Source organism: Solanum stenotomum, chromosome 1 (genome assembly GCF_019186545.1).
Source record: "Solanum stenotomum isolate F172 chromosome 1, ASM1918654v1, whole genome shotgun sequence".
Classification (NCBI taxonomy): Eukaryota; Viridiplantae; Streptophyta; class Magnoliopsida; order Solanales; family Solanaceae; genus Solanum; species Solanum stenotomum.
Window position 1 is genome coordinate 18,468,232 of NC_064282.1, and position 15,206 is coordinate 18,483,437.

Here is a 15,206-nt window from a genome sequence, read left to right on the forward strand (position 1 = left end):
CCCCCCCCCCCCCCCCGTCCCATATTATTTGTCGACATTATTTAAATTATCCATCCCAGAATGTCAATTTCCAAAACAAAGATAGAATTAATTAAATTATTGACACATTGCCCTTAAAATTAATTGTTTTAATAAAGTAAACTTCACAATGCAGAAATATTGTAAATTTGAATAGTTCAAAAAAGTTATCGTTAACCTTATTCCTGTAACAATTAGTATGCATTAATAGTACTCCCACCATTTGCGCATCTATTATAAGAACTATTCTTAAAGGAAATCCCATGAATATAATTATAAAAAAAGATGGAGCAAGAATTAAAAACTAATCATCCAACATTGAGGATCCAACAGAAGTTGAAGTGGTTGTTAAAGAATTAAAAGCTGATCATTTGATATATTCATCAGAAACTTTTGGCTCTGAGAATATTTAGCGTTGAACTTTTTTCAAAACTAACAGTTAGCAAAGATTTTGGAGTAAAGGATTGTCAGTGTAATGAAAAATCCAACTTAGCAAAAAGGGTCAACTTATATATTCTATGCTAGCGAATAATGTTTGCTTAACCGATCTAAATACTTCATTAATGTGAGTTTATTATTTTGAGGTATACTTGGTATTGATGCATAAGGCTCATAAATAGAGTGTATAATTTAGGGTATATTAGTAAAACATATAGAAAATACATAAAAATCACCCTCAAACTTGGCAAGCAAACTTACTTTAGTACCTTAACTTTACGGGAATTTATTTACCCCATATTCTAGTTAGAAGTGAATGTATACCACACTAGGAATATAATATCAGTCTCACAATGGCAAGATGCACCACATCATCGCCACATCAGAACCACATAAGCACCACGTCAACGTCAGAGCCACATTAGAAATTCTCTAAATTTTGATTTTTAATTTCTTTCTTTCTTTTTCACAATTTTTTTCTTTTCCTAATATTAAACACTAATTAATTCCTAATTCCTAATTAGTTTAAGAAAAATTCAGGTCATTAGCAATGAATTTTCCTTGCATTACTCGTCGGCCACTTAGTGCCATTGCCGGTCTTTGGTGTTCCTCATTCTTATATTTTTTATATACTACTCAAGTTCTAATTCTTAATTAATTCAAGAGAAACACAGATTAGTTTGCAATGAATTTCACAACCATTTACACAGGATATCGCCCGACAAAACCTCATATTCTTTCATGGGGAATCTTTATTTTTCAAAAAAATCCAAAACTTTCTATGAAAAATCAAATCACAGAAGTAAAGAACAAAGAAAATTATGTGGTTCTTGAAGTTTCTGTGATTTTCTATTCCTATGTGTTTAATGAGAAAAGTGTACTTTGTGTGTGGTGTGGGGTTTGAAGAAGGAGAAAAGGGATAGGGTGGGGAGTTTGAGAAAGGAGAGACGAGCAGCTAGAGGGGGTAGGTGGGGTTTTGAAGAAAGAGAAAGGAGGTGGGGTGGGGGTTGAAGAAGGAGGTGGGGCAGGCGGTGATTGAGGGTGGGTGGGGAATTTTTTTTCTTTTCTGTTTTGGCCATCTCAGCTGTTTGGTGGTATTAAATACACATGAAATGAAATAGGGGGGGTAAATAAACGCTCCCGTAAAATTAAAGTGCTAAAGTAAGTTTGGTTGCCAAGTTCAGGGTAATTTTATGTATTTTCTCAAAAATATACTTCTTATTTTTTAAGTTTTAGAGGGCGTGTGAAAGGGAAATGTGAGGAGTAATATTTTTTTTGAAACTGGTAGCTTTAGTCTATATATCCACAGGTATACTACAACCAAAAGTGTAGCTCCCCCTCAAAAAGTGTTGCAACTTACAGAGAGAGACAATCTTAATCTAAACTGCTGCCTATAAACAATCTAGCACATCAAAGATGTCTTCTGTCCTAGTTAATATATCTTCATTACACCAAAAATAAAAAAGAGCTAAGCAATTCATTTTGATCTTCTGTAAGCTGTTCTGCACATTCTCAAAACTCCTATTGTTCCTCTCTTTCCAAATAGTCCACCAAATGCATGATGGGACAAGTTTCCATCGCTTCTCCTTATCTGAAGCATTGTCATCTCTATTCTAGTTGCTTCCCTGGTTTCACCCATCTTATCTCCTTTGGGCAGATGAACATTTTCCATAAATGTTATGTCCATGTACAGTGCAAAAAAAGATGGTTAATTGTCTCTGCATGCTCTCCACATCTAAGTTGATCGGACTCGGCAATTTCGGTGTCGCACCCGTGTCGACACAACACTGACACGGGTAAGGGTGTGGGATTTGTGTCGGATCCGATCAAATGAGATCATGTGTGTTGACCAATACTTTGGAGAAAAAATAGTAATTTTGATAACTAAAAGTAAATATTTGAGTAGATCGGAAACAAAATACCTTGAATTATGTTGTTATATAGTAATATATACTAATCCTTTTGTCTCCTTTGAAGCTTTTTTCTTGGTAAATATTCTTGGTCATGTGGTTGTTGCAAGATATTTTGGAATAGAGATGTCGAGAAATCGGTGATGCATTGGTGAACTACTAGACTTTGTGTGTCGTGAGTTGGGGAAAAACACAAATATTGGAAATTTGTTTGGGAAGAAGATGGAGGAGAGAAGACCAAGCGGATTGCAGAGGAACAAAGATCAAGAAGAGTAGAAGATGAGGGAGACAAATTTATTATCTTACATTGAATTTTAGTCATTTTAGCTGACACGTAATATATATATATATATATATATATATATATATAGAGAGAGAGAGAGAGAGAGATATTTATATATAAAATTTATCATCTAAATTGAATTTTAGTACTTTAGCTGCTATATATATACTAGTAAGGAAAGCCCGGGCACTGCCCGGGCCCAACATTAATAAAGTTATATTATTACTCTCTCCGTCCCATATTAGATGAGAATCTTACTAAAAAAAAATTTTTCATATTATTTGAGCACTTATTAAATTAGGATAGAATTAATTAATTCTTTTCCATTTTACCCTACAATTAATATGACCATTCCTATATTGTATGTGTATTTTTTGTAACTCATTTTGATGTGCATTGATATAAACAAAGGGTAAAATGGTGAAGTCTTCCAATGTATTAATGATTTCTTAATCACTGTGTAAAGTTGGAAGTGTCCATCTAATATGGGACGGAGAGAGTATAGTTTATGTATTGTTATAAAATTAGTAAAGATTGTTATAATATATTTTGCTCATAAGTGAGCTAATATAAAAACTTATTTGTCATTTGTCTTTTTAATTTTAATTTCAAATAGCAAATAAATGTACCGAAAAGATTGAGGGTAGAAATGAAACATATCTTTCTAAATTTAAGTAAAAATAAACAGAGTATAAGTAACATTAGGGTTATCGATAGGACGATTCATTCGCTTATTTTTAAAAAAATTATATCATTCAATTTTTCGGCTATTTTATAATGTATAACCAAAATTAAAATTTTAAAATCATCCCAATCCTAATTTATGTGACACAAGCAGTACAAAAATTAGTCTTTTTTTTGTTGTCTTGTAGATATTTTAAGTTATTATTTATTGTAAATTATAGTACTTTTTATTAAAGTTTTTAATAACATATGTTACTTTTTATGTTTGAGAGTTAAACCAACTTTTTTTTATATGTCTTTTAATTTTATATGTGTTTTGTCCTTTTCCATTTTCAAAAACTAATACTCTGTCCATTTCATTTTATATGTCATTTCTTTTTATAAATATATTGGTTATTCCCTCTTCTTATGTCATATATTATGAAATTTGAGAAGTTATTGAAATTTTTATATGATTCTAAAAATATTTTAAATTGTTAGCTATTGTGATTTGTAGTACCTTTTTTTTACAGAATTTTGAAAATAATATTTATTACTCTCTTTGTTCTAATTTATGTGGCACATGCAAAATTTCAAATATTAACCATTTTTTATATGTCTCTTTACTATATTAAGTTGTTAATTATTGTATTTTATAGTACATTTTGAACTTAATTTTTAAAGAATATATGTTATTTTCCATGTCCCAATTTATGTGGCATTAATTGATAGATTTGTTGGAGTCGAGAGAATTTTTTTGTTAATTATTGTAATTTATAGTTTCTTTTTCGTCAATTTGAAACAATATATGTTCTTAATTGATAGATTTTTTGGAGCCGACAATTTTTTTTGTTAATTATTGTAATTTATAGTTTCTTTTTCGTCAATTTCAAACAATATATGTTTATCATATAATCCATTTTATGTGGTAGCAATAGAATTTAGAGAGTCAATTAAATTTTTTATATAACTTTTAAATATTTAAGCTATTAATTATTGTAATGTATAGTATTACTTATATTATTTTTGAATATAAATGTTACCTTTTTTATCCTAATTTATATGGCATTGATAGAATTGAAAGTGTCAAATAATTGTTAATTATTGTAATATGATATGTAGTACTTTTTATGTAGTTTTTACTATTTTTAAGCATACTAAGTATAGTATTACTTATATTATTTTTAAATATATTTAAATCTACTACTTATATATATATTTTTTAGTAGATAAGTGTGAATGTGAGGGTATTTTTAAATACCCTCACATTCACACTTATGTTCAATCCTCTCCTTTTTTTTTGGTGCCACGTGTCGAAATAGGAGTGAATTTATTCACTCTTCTTATATAGTAATATATATATCCGAGCAAGGTGCAAGCACGGACTCAACATTTGTTATTTTTTCTGTCTCAATTTATGTGGCACAAATAAAATTAAGAGAATCAACTAAATTTTTGTATAATTTTAAAATGTTGTAAATTGTTACATATTGTGATTTATAGTAAATTTAACGTAATTTTTCAATAATATTTGTTACTCTCCGTCTTTCAATTTATGTGACACATGTGAAATTTTAAGAGTCAACCAAATTTTAAAATGGATGAATCATGCCCTTTTGGAGAGCTTAACATGCTTGCGGCCGCCTATATATTTATTATTGAGAATAAAAGCTTCAATTGCTTGTTTCTACACCCTAGTACTCTACAAAATAACATGTAAGTTTTCCATAATGTCTCATATTTATGCATATAACTTTATTTCTAGATTATATTTTTTGCCGAGTCCCCGCACCCGTATACATATCTAGATCCATATCCCCGAATCTTAAAAATTAGATCAAGAAGGATCCAACATGCAGATCTGCACTCGTGTCGAACACCGCACCCGAGTCCAACCAACTTAGCTCCACATAAAGTACATATAGAGGTCAACTGATATCCTCTTTTGTTAAAATTTTTATGAGTCAAAACTGCTTCTTTTGTCAAAAACTACATGAAGCAGCTTGCTTTGTAGGGTGCCTTTGGTTTCCAGATCATCTTCCATGGCCAGTCTGTCTCCTGTCCTGCATTCTTGTTAGGTTCCTTATACATAGAATTTACTAAGAATTGACCTTCGGTGTCATTCTTCCAAATCAGCAAGTCCTTCTTTTCAGCGAGGTCGTTGAATGAGGCTACTGAATCTTGAAAATCTGTCACTTTGTCTATCTCCCAGTCATGAAGGTTCCTCCTTAGGAACAAATTCCATCCTTACCAGTCCACATTGTAGCCACAGTGACCTGTTGATGTTGGCATAAAATAGACAATTCAGGATGCAATTGTTTCATAGGAACTGCCCATTCCATTTGTCCTCCCAGAAGGATGTCTTTAAACCATCACCCACTTCTACCCTGGTTCTATGATATAGCACTGGCCATAAATTTTTGTTTCCCTCTAAACAGTGCATTTATATGGAGTACTTACCATTTTAGTCATCCACTTATCTTCCATACCATATTTTGTTGTGATGATTTCTTTCCAGAGCATGTGATATTCATTTGCAAACTTCCACAACCACTTCATCATTAGGCTCTAATTTTGTTTCCTCATGTTCTTGATGCCTATACCTTCTATATTCTTACTCACAGTCAGTTCCTCTCATTTAACTAGATGGAACTTCTTGTCTTCACTGCCTTGCCATAGGAAATTCCTTCTAAGGGCATGAATGCTCTTAGATGCATTGACAGGCATAGGAAATATAGACATCATATAAGAGGGTAATGCATCCATCACACTGTTGATTAAAGTCCATCTTCCTCCCAAGGACAAGTACTGGCAATTCCAGTTAGTAAGTCTCTTTTCACATTTCTCCAGGACCCCATTCCATATGCCTTTGGATTTGCTTTTAGCTCCCAATGGCATGCCTAGGTAAGTAGTTGGAAGCTCCCCAACCTTGCCTCTTAGTTTATTGGCGAAAACATCTATATTAATCACACTGCTGATAGGATAGATGAAGCTTTTCCCCCAATTTATGTGGAGACCAGAGACAACTTCAAAAATGACAAAAATAACCCTCAATATCAGAATTTGTTTTGCCTCTACTTCACAAAACACCAATGTGTCATCTGCATATTGTAGATGATTTATCTCCAAATTAGATAGTTCTCCTGCTTGGAAGCCCCCAATCCCCCTGTCTCAGGCCTCTTCACTCTATTAACAAGTATAGAGAACCTGACAATGCCAATACAATGCTTTATCCATCTAATCCATTGGGCCCCAAACCCCATCGTTTCCAGCATTCGGGTGAGAAAGTCCCAGTTTAGAAAGTCATAAGCTTTCTGTATATCCAACTTGCATACAATTCCTGGCTTATTGCTCCTCTGGACTCTATACATTCATTGGCTATCAAAACAGCATCCATAATTTGCCTACCCTTGATAAAAGCCATTTGTTGTCTATCCACTAGACTATATATCACCTTCTTGAGTCTTTCTGCTAGAAGCTTTGCAATGATCTTGTACACTCCCCCAATAAGACTAATGGGTCTGAAGTCTTTTAGTTCCTCAGCACCCACTTTCTTTGGGATGAAGGCTACAAAGGTTGCATTCAAACTCTTTTCAAAGAAAAATTTCTCATGAAAGTTTTGAATTGCTCCAACCAAGTCTGAGTTGATGACATCCCAACATTGTTTGAAGAATTCCATTGAATAACCATCTGGGCGGGGGCTTTATCCCCAGCACATGCCTTAATGATTTCTAGAATTTCTTATGGTTCAAAAGGAGCCTCCAACATGGACCTATTATCTGCATTGATTCTGGGGTAATTCACCATTTCTAGTTGGGGAAATGTGACAAGTAATATGGGACGGAGGGAGTAGTACACAGCATATTAAATTATACAGCCTACAGGATGTACTGCGGCTGGTGGATTTTATCCTTTATTTCAACAGAGGTATTATGAACAGGCAGCTGAAAGGGGGCATACTTACCCTTCTATAGAACCCAGACCAACGGAGACAGAATCAAGTCACTACTTCTGTAATCATCTAAACAAACTAAGCAAAGGGCGGCAATCTTACATCATTGATTGTACTGACATCAACTTCAATGGGTTGCACTGCAGCAGCAAGTTCTAAAGCCTGTCGTAAGTCCACATTTCTGTCAATTTCAACCAAGAGTTGCACCTATGAAAAACAAAAGCAAGTATTACTTTGACAATTCTTCAAATGAACCAGGTTGTTCAAAATTGAGACATACAAGACCGTAGGAGATCCGTCGCAGGCCAAATGGATCATTACTTGAGCTTGGCTGACAGCCAGCAGCAAATAAGCCAACAATGCTATCAAGCCTGCAGTCGAAATGCACTATCTGAGAGACGACAAAAATTGGCAACTACAATGCCAAGAGAATAAAATTCAAGATAAGACATTCATCATAATATCACAAGGATAAGAAGTGCATGCAAGTTAAAGCATGTAACAGCACTGCAATATAAAGGAAATTTTGCATGCACTATCAGTGGTAGATAATCTCTAAGATCAGCCTGTTAAGGCAAGCCTTGACACGAAATCAAGCTAAGGCTAATCTGGTTTAGTAGATAACAGACAACCAGGTAGAAGATGATTATGAGTACAACACTTTTCGGTGCATATGCAAATTTCTCCCTTAAGTTAATAATGCAAAACACTTGCCATGTCTCAAATATGAATGTAAGGAGACTGGTGAGGATGTGGATCATATTTTGTTACATTGCAAATTAGCCTCAAGGTTATGAGATGATATATTTACATGGTTTGGCTTCACTTGGGTAATGCCAAGATCTGTGAAGGAGTTAATGTTCAGTTGGAAGAATGGAGTGAGGAGAAGGCACAAGGCGTGGAATGTTATTCCTCTAGCTCTAATGTGGGTCATTTGGAAAGAGAGAAATAGGAGAGTATTTGAAGTGGTGGAGATGAGCTTTGCTCAATTAAGGAGTAGTCTCCGACCCCTTATTTTCCTTTGGTGCACCCATGTAGTTCCTGTTTGTATAGAGGATTTGGTGCCTTTCGGAGAGGACCATATTTTGTACGTCTCTCCTTTGTGGTATACTCATGTATACGGCAAATTTGGCCTTGTTATTATCAATGAAAACCTTACTTGATCAACAAAAAAATACGAATCATTCAATGATGGTCTTAGTCTCGAAAAATATTTGCAATACAAAAGATGTACCATATTTTGTTTAGACCACTTGAAGCAATTCATGTGACACAGAGTGTCATGAACGTTGCATTTCCATAATCCTAATGATCATCTGAAATGACCTAAACTGAAAGATAGCAAGCATTAGTCATACCTATCAGTAATAGCCAAAACAGACCCAACTTCAGTTTTTGGGAGAATATCTCCAGAAAATCGTGGAAGTAAGATCTCAAACAATGCCTCTGCAATCTGTAAAGCACATTACAGGAAAATTTAATGCAGTCAGATAACATGAAAAGAACATCAATACATTGAAATAAATCACAAAAGTGCGAAACTAAAATTTATTTTTAATCAAAAATGAGAATTTGCATACAAAGTTAAATAGCTGGCAGTTATTTGAAATAGTGAGCCTTAGTTTCAATAAATTTAAATAGCAGGCAATTCTTTGAAATAATAAACCTGCGCTTCAGCCTTTGGCCAAGTGTATGACGTATTACATAATATTGGTACTACAAAGTAATTGAGTGATATATTCAAAAAAACACTCAGCAATATTATGCATCAAGCTTGTATTTGACAAAGTACATCACAACTTTCTCTGTAAAAACAACTGATATTGCACGTCTTTACCTCATGAAGCTAGTGACAGGAGTGCATAAATCCATGTGAATGCAATCATATAAGCCAACAGAAGAAGACACATTTATGTATTAAGGAGGAATGAAGACATCCTGATTTCTGGTTCATTCTTTATGATATTCAGAGAGTAACCTGAAAATTTAGAATTCTAGATTTTGTGCATTGGACAGAAAGTTAGAGGAGGAACGAAGACATCCTGATTTCAGATTCCTTCCTTTATTGTCTTCAAAGCATAAAGCTTGAAAATTTAGAATTCCAAGATTTGGTGCATTAAACAGAAAGTTAGAGGAATCTATAGAAAAGGTAGATATTCAAATTCACAAAATATCAAGGACAATAACTCAATTCTGGACCTATTAGCTACACCAAGATTGCATCCGTAGAAGTTATGGAGGTCGCAGATTAGGGTAGAAGGTTAGTAGGAAGTTGAGCATTATCTCGTTTCCTAGCGGGATAGGCTTGGTGGTATGTTGGTGCATTGTACCTGTTTCCCTGTTTATACTAGTGGTAGTAGCATTTTTCTCGTAGTTGCCTGTCTTACGAATTTTGTTACTCCTCGTTATTTTTATTTTTTTTGAAAAGGGTATTTTGTATTTCATATTCAAACAAAAGACTAAAACCTACAAATCAGGTGTTGAGGAGAACTGTTACCAGACACAGAAGGATCATGGGAGTGCCTTGTCTGTCTAGTATTTTCCAAACTATCTTTAAACTCTACAATATCCNCCCCCCCCCCCCCCCCCCTCCACAGATCCTGTTTACTCAAAAAACAAGGAAGGTTGAGGCAGTTCATTCTAATTTTCTGGATAGGATGATCTTGTTCTCAAAATGTCTAAGGTTCCTGTCCTTCCATACAATCCACCATATACAAGCTGGGATACTCTGCCACCAATCTTCCTCTACATTTCTTCTACCAAAAATCCTCGTTATTTACTGTGCTTCAGTTATCACATTAGTTGGTTATTGTTATTGCTCCTCTTTTGAATTATGTTATATTTTCCCTATTATTTTCTATGTCCTCTTTACTTTCGAATTTCTCTTTTAGCTGCTTTGATGTTCGTTACCCAAGCCAAGGGTGTTCCGGAAACAACCTCTCTACCTCCTAGTTTACCAATTCTCAAAAAAAAAAAAAAACTCTCTACCTCCTCGAGGTAGGGGGTAAGGGTCTGCCTACACTCAACCCTCCCCAGACCCTGCTTATGGTACTACACTGGGTTTGTTGTTGTTGAAACACCATACGGTCGTTCTTTTGTCAACTATGTGCTGTAAGGCCATAGGCCTCTTTCAGAATTTCACTTGACTTATCTTCAGCAAAAGTGGAGTGCACACCATGCCCCCAGTTTCTCTAGCCTGCAAACACCTGGTCCTCTTTACTGTACTCTTCTTCCAATTTAAAAGAAATTCTTGTTGTATGCTAAACAAAAGGATAGAACAAAGAATTCTATTAACATTCTAACATATTTGCTACGAAATTTCCCATCTCTTTGAAATAAAACTCTTTTGATGTTGATAATTCCCTGCTAAACACGAATTAAATGGAGAAGGGTAGAGGGGCGGGCCCATTATCCACCGAGTTTAGAAGGCTGTGATTGGTCCAAAGGGCGGGTCACAGACGGATTTCTCGGTTATCAAAAAAAAAAAAACACGAATTAAATATTGATTCCCTTGGAATTCAATATTATTGAAGGCTAAATCCAAGAGAACCACTCCTGCTAAAAGGAACAAAGATCAGCCTAACCTCATCCCCCCAGTGCTTTGGAAGACGCCTCTTTTACAGTAGTACTAGTGAAGCAATTAAATCACAGACCAGATATAAGGGGATGAATTTTTTTTTTTTAAGATAAAGCCGTAAAGGTAACAGTAAAGGGGATGAATATTTAGAATAAACACAATATGCATATGATCAGTTAGCAAATACAATTAGAAGATAATCAAAAACGAAAAACTAGGATCAAGTGACAACTGAATACTCAACTAGTCACAAAAGTATCCATAAAAAATTTGGTTCTCACTACCTCCTTTGAATAGCCATCTCTAAGTGCATAGTGGCGTGCCATTGTCCCTGAAAGAGAAGTGAACTCTGTAACAACTGCAGTTGCAAGATCCGCCATGGCTAATGAGGCTGCATCTTGGATGACTTTGAGTTTGTCTTCACTTAATCCAAGAGACAACCCAACTTCACTAGCCAAATTCTGAACTCGTGTCATCTTGTCTAGCATAGTCCCAAGCTTCTCCTGTGAAGAGGAGTTATCGTTTAGCGAAAACTACTAGAGATCAGCAGAAATTAAGGGCTAAGAACTAACAAATTTGCAAGAATTAGAGAAACTATTATTGTTGTTGAAGAGTGTTACATAGGGCTCTTACGGGAGAGATGGTCTCTTTGTATGGTTTAGGCTATCCACACCTCTTGAACTAGCTTTTGAGGTTAAGTTAGGTCAAAGGTCCATTTCTTTACATGGTGTTCAGAGAAGGGCCAATTCTTGGTTTTCCAAAGCAGGGTCCCCAAAAAAATTTGTCCACGCTCCAAATGTTATGTCAGTCCTAGGCGTGCCTGGGAGTGTTGAAGAGACCCACATTGCCCAATTATGGAGTGGTGGTCTCTTTATATGGCTTAGGCAATCCCTCACCTCTAGAGCTAGCTTTTGGGGTTGAGTTAGGCTCAAGGTCCATTTATAGAAATTTTGCTTGACGCACTAGTCAAATATACCTTATGAGATTACAATTTCATAGTTGATATATTTTAAATAAAAGTCAGATTTCATTGATTGCGCAAAGCTGGTATGTACATCAAAAAGACTAATTTTAGATTTGATAACAATCAATTCAGTAAGACTTACACACAGAATAAGGATTTCAATACTTTAACTTGAAATTAAATTTAGCTCTAGATAACAATTCCCCAATTAGAGAGGCCAACGAGAGCTAGAGTATTATAGAAATTTGAAGCGTCAAACCGTAACAGGAAAAAAGAGGACAGTCAAGATGGAATTCTAAGACTTACATGGAAAAGAATCCCTTTCAGTTGCGTACGGAATTCAGAAAATTTTCTATTTGTGTCCATTGCATAGAAAAATTTTGCATCTTCAAATCGAGCTCTGCAATGTGCATGCAGTTTACATCTTTAAGCATATACCAGTTATCATAAAGTAAGCTGATACGGGATCAAGTAAAATATAATAGTGCAAGTAGAACCTAGATCCAAAACTTTAGAAATATGAAGGAAAGAGCCTAACTAAAGGATAGTAACCTTAGCACAGCTTCATTTCCTTTTCTAACTACCTTGTTATCAATTGATCCATTTGCAACCTGAAAAGTTAAATCCATATCAAGTTACCAATTACAAGCTAACATCTCACTTTAAGCTAAGCAGGTAACAATTTGCCACAGAAACAACATAGTAAGGATCTCACTGTGACAAAGTATGGCAACAGTAACCCATTCTCATCAGTCATGGCAAAGTATTTCTGATGCTTCTGCATCACCTGCATAACGCAAAAAAAAAAAAAAAAAGTTTTTACCAACTCAACATAATAAAGAGTTTCCCTGCACATAGAGGGAGCTTTCAGTGCACCGGGCTGCCCCTTTTCTTTTAACATAATGAGAGCTTCAGAAATGCTAGAAAATAATGACATGTAACACAAGGAAAATGACAAAGAGAACATTATTCTTAACCAGCACCCTTCAACGACCCTGCAATCAATGCCATGCTTGACAGTCACTGATGATAACCGATATGAATGGATCCATGAAAGTCCATTTATATTCCTCCACGTATTGCAATGATAAGAAGTTTTATAGGAATTACGAAATTGGTTTTTGGATAACCAAAAGAAAGAGAAATAGTAGGATATTATCATTGGTCAAGAAAAGGAAGTAGACACAAATAGTGTCTAGCCATTAAAAAAAAAGCTCTTATAGCATTTAAGCCTACAGTACCAGAAGGATAACGTTACTCCCAGAAACTGTTAACATCTAAATTTCTGATACTGAGAGAGAGAGATGGGTTAAAAAGACATAGTCAACAAGAAGAATATCCATGCTTATTTCCTTCACCCAAAGACAGTAGCATCTTTTGCTCAACCCTTATAATATCACAAATGAATACAGAAGAGATAACAATTGAAGTTCCAAATAATATGAGAGTTTACCATTATAAGTAGCTCCTTTGGAAGCTCTAAGAAGGACTCATCAAATTTGCCAAGTACAGGGAGTGGTGCCTCAACAAGATTCACGACCTAAGCATTGAGGAAAATGCTTAAATACTGTTCTATCTGACAATTGGATAGGAAAAGTGTGGAACTTCATGCATTACCTCATCAAGCAAATCACTCTTCATTACAATATGTCCATGTACACTTTTTGCTAAATCATTTGATTTCTCTGTAATTGTTTTCTTGCGATGCTGATATTTGATGATGGTTAGACGTCAAAAAGATCATCAACAAGCATAGTAATAGTAAGTATAAATGGAAGTTTATGCAGAACTTGCATTACCTCGACATCAGCAAGAATCCCAGCATCCTGCATTACATTTGCATAGGCTTCTGCATCCAATATCTGCAGTATTTTGTAGAAAATCAGAGATTTTGTTTCCAAGGGTAGAGGAAGTATAGCAATTCTCCTTTAAAGTGAAGCAATGAATCGCAAAAAAATATTTAAAATAGAGAAAAAGAAAAGGGAACTTGAATTGAATCAAATATTAACAACGTATAGGACTGTTGGACCACGTAAGATACCATGATTATCATTTATCCTCTACACTGGTAAATATTTCTTCCTAATATGGTAAAGAAAATTATTTACAGTTGGGAGAAAACTCATTGTTAAGAAAATGAAGTTTGCGCCTAACTCAACCTCAAATCCTAGCTCAAGAGGTGGGATTGTGCAAGATTATCTAAGGATATGATAGCACATTCTCAACCAATGTGAGAAACTTAATAACTGTCCTCCCCCACACGCTCAAGATTGGGCATCTGGTAACAATAACAACAACATACCCAATGAAATCCCACAAGTGGGGTCAGGGGAGGGTAGAGTGTATGCAGACCTTATCACTACCTCGTGAAGGTAGAGAGGTTGTTTTCGAAAGACCCTCGGCTCAAGAGTAGAAAATTCGAGTACAAAGAAGAAAAAAAAAGTGCAGAAAACATAGCATCTGGTGCATAGACAATATAACAAGGGAGCAAATATTAGGTAAACCAAGGAATAGGGATGGAGATGGGAATAGGGATGGGGATGGCTCTAATACCGTGTGAAAAAATTGAAATACTCAACTCAAAAGCTTAAGGCAACGAATGAGTAGCCCAACATATTAGAACCCTTTGGAAACTCTTACATAACCACTAAAGAACAAGTGGTAGCATTTTCCAACATCCTCTCACACATGTAGCCCTATTATAAGATTACATGTGGATTTAATATTTTTTTTCTTGAATATTATTTTCCCTTATTTGTCTTTTTTATGTGTGAAGATAGAAGAGAGATTCGGATAGATAGATCGATATCAAGCTCAATATGATTAGGGGGGACCTCAAACATAGAGAAGAGTAGGCCCAACAGGCTAAGAAGTAACTTGAAAGGGGGGAAAGCTTACAGATAAACGATTAATGTCATTGCCTAAGTTCATAAACTTGTGTATGTCTGGTTACTTTAGACTCAACTTCAGACATATGTGACTTACAAAATCCGCGTCCAAAGTTACAAATTGTGCCTGAAGTTTGACGCGAACTTCAAACGTTTTTGTCTGAACTTTAGACATCTGCCACTAAAGTTTGACTTGTCATAGCCATACTCCAGATATACGCGACTGAACTTTGAACTACCAATGTCTAAAGTTTCAGACATGTTTGTCTCAAACTGAGAGTGGTTTTTGTTTGTCCATGACTCCATGCTATCCAGCTCTAATTGCAAGACCAAAAGAATATTACCTTTAGATACACTCCATTTAATGAGAGTTAACAATGCGAGAAAAAAGTGGTCAGTTCAAACAATCTTTTTGTCAATGAGCCTCTTATGAAGAAATGACACTAAACAATTGATATTTCACTTTATCATAATTTTCTTTCAATTTCTTTGGTCATATATTTGTCATTCATG

General features: G+C 35.0%; 1 protein-coding gene across 2 annotated transcripts in view; it reads right to left on the reverse strand.

Moving 5' to 3' along the window:
• Positions 1 to 15,206, reverse strand: part of LOC125862635 (glycine--tRNA ligase, chloroplastic/mitochondrial 2) — a 47,542-nt gene that overhangs the window by 4,327 nt on the left and 28,009 nt on the right. For both annotated transcript variants that reach the window (XM_049542756.1, XM_049542763.1), the window contains 10 exons: positions 13,605 to 13,667; positions 13,423 to 13,512; positions 13,259 to 13,345; positions 12,521 to 12,592; positions 12,358 to 12,416; positions 12,112 to 12,205; positions 11,126 to 11,344; positions 8,623 to 8,717; positions 7,545 to 7,635; positions 7,367 to 7,471 (listed from right to left, as the gene is read on the reverse strand). In XM_049542756.1, the coding sequence (XP_049398713.1) occupies positions 7,367 to 7,471; positions 7,545 to 7,635; positions 8,623 to 8,717; positions 11,126 to 11,344; positions 12,112 to 12,205; positions 12,358 to 12,416; positions 12,521 to 12,592; positions 13,259 to 13,345; positions 13,423 to 13,512; positions 13,605 to 13,667 (975 nt within the window). The remainder of the gene's footprint in view (positions 1 to 7,366; positions 7,472 to 7,544; positions 7,636 to 8,622; positions 8,718 to 11,125; positions 11,345 to 12,111; positions 12,206 to 12,357; positions 12,417 to 12,520; positions 12,593 to 13,258; positions 13,346 to 13,422; positions 13,513 to 13,604; positions 13,668 to 15,206) is intronic.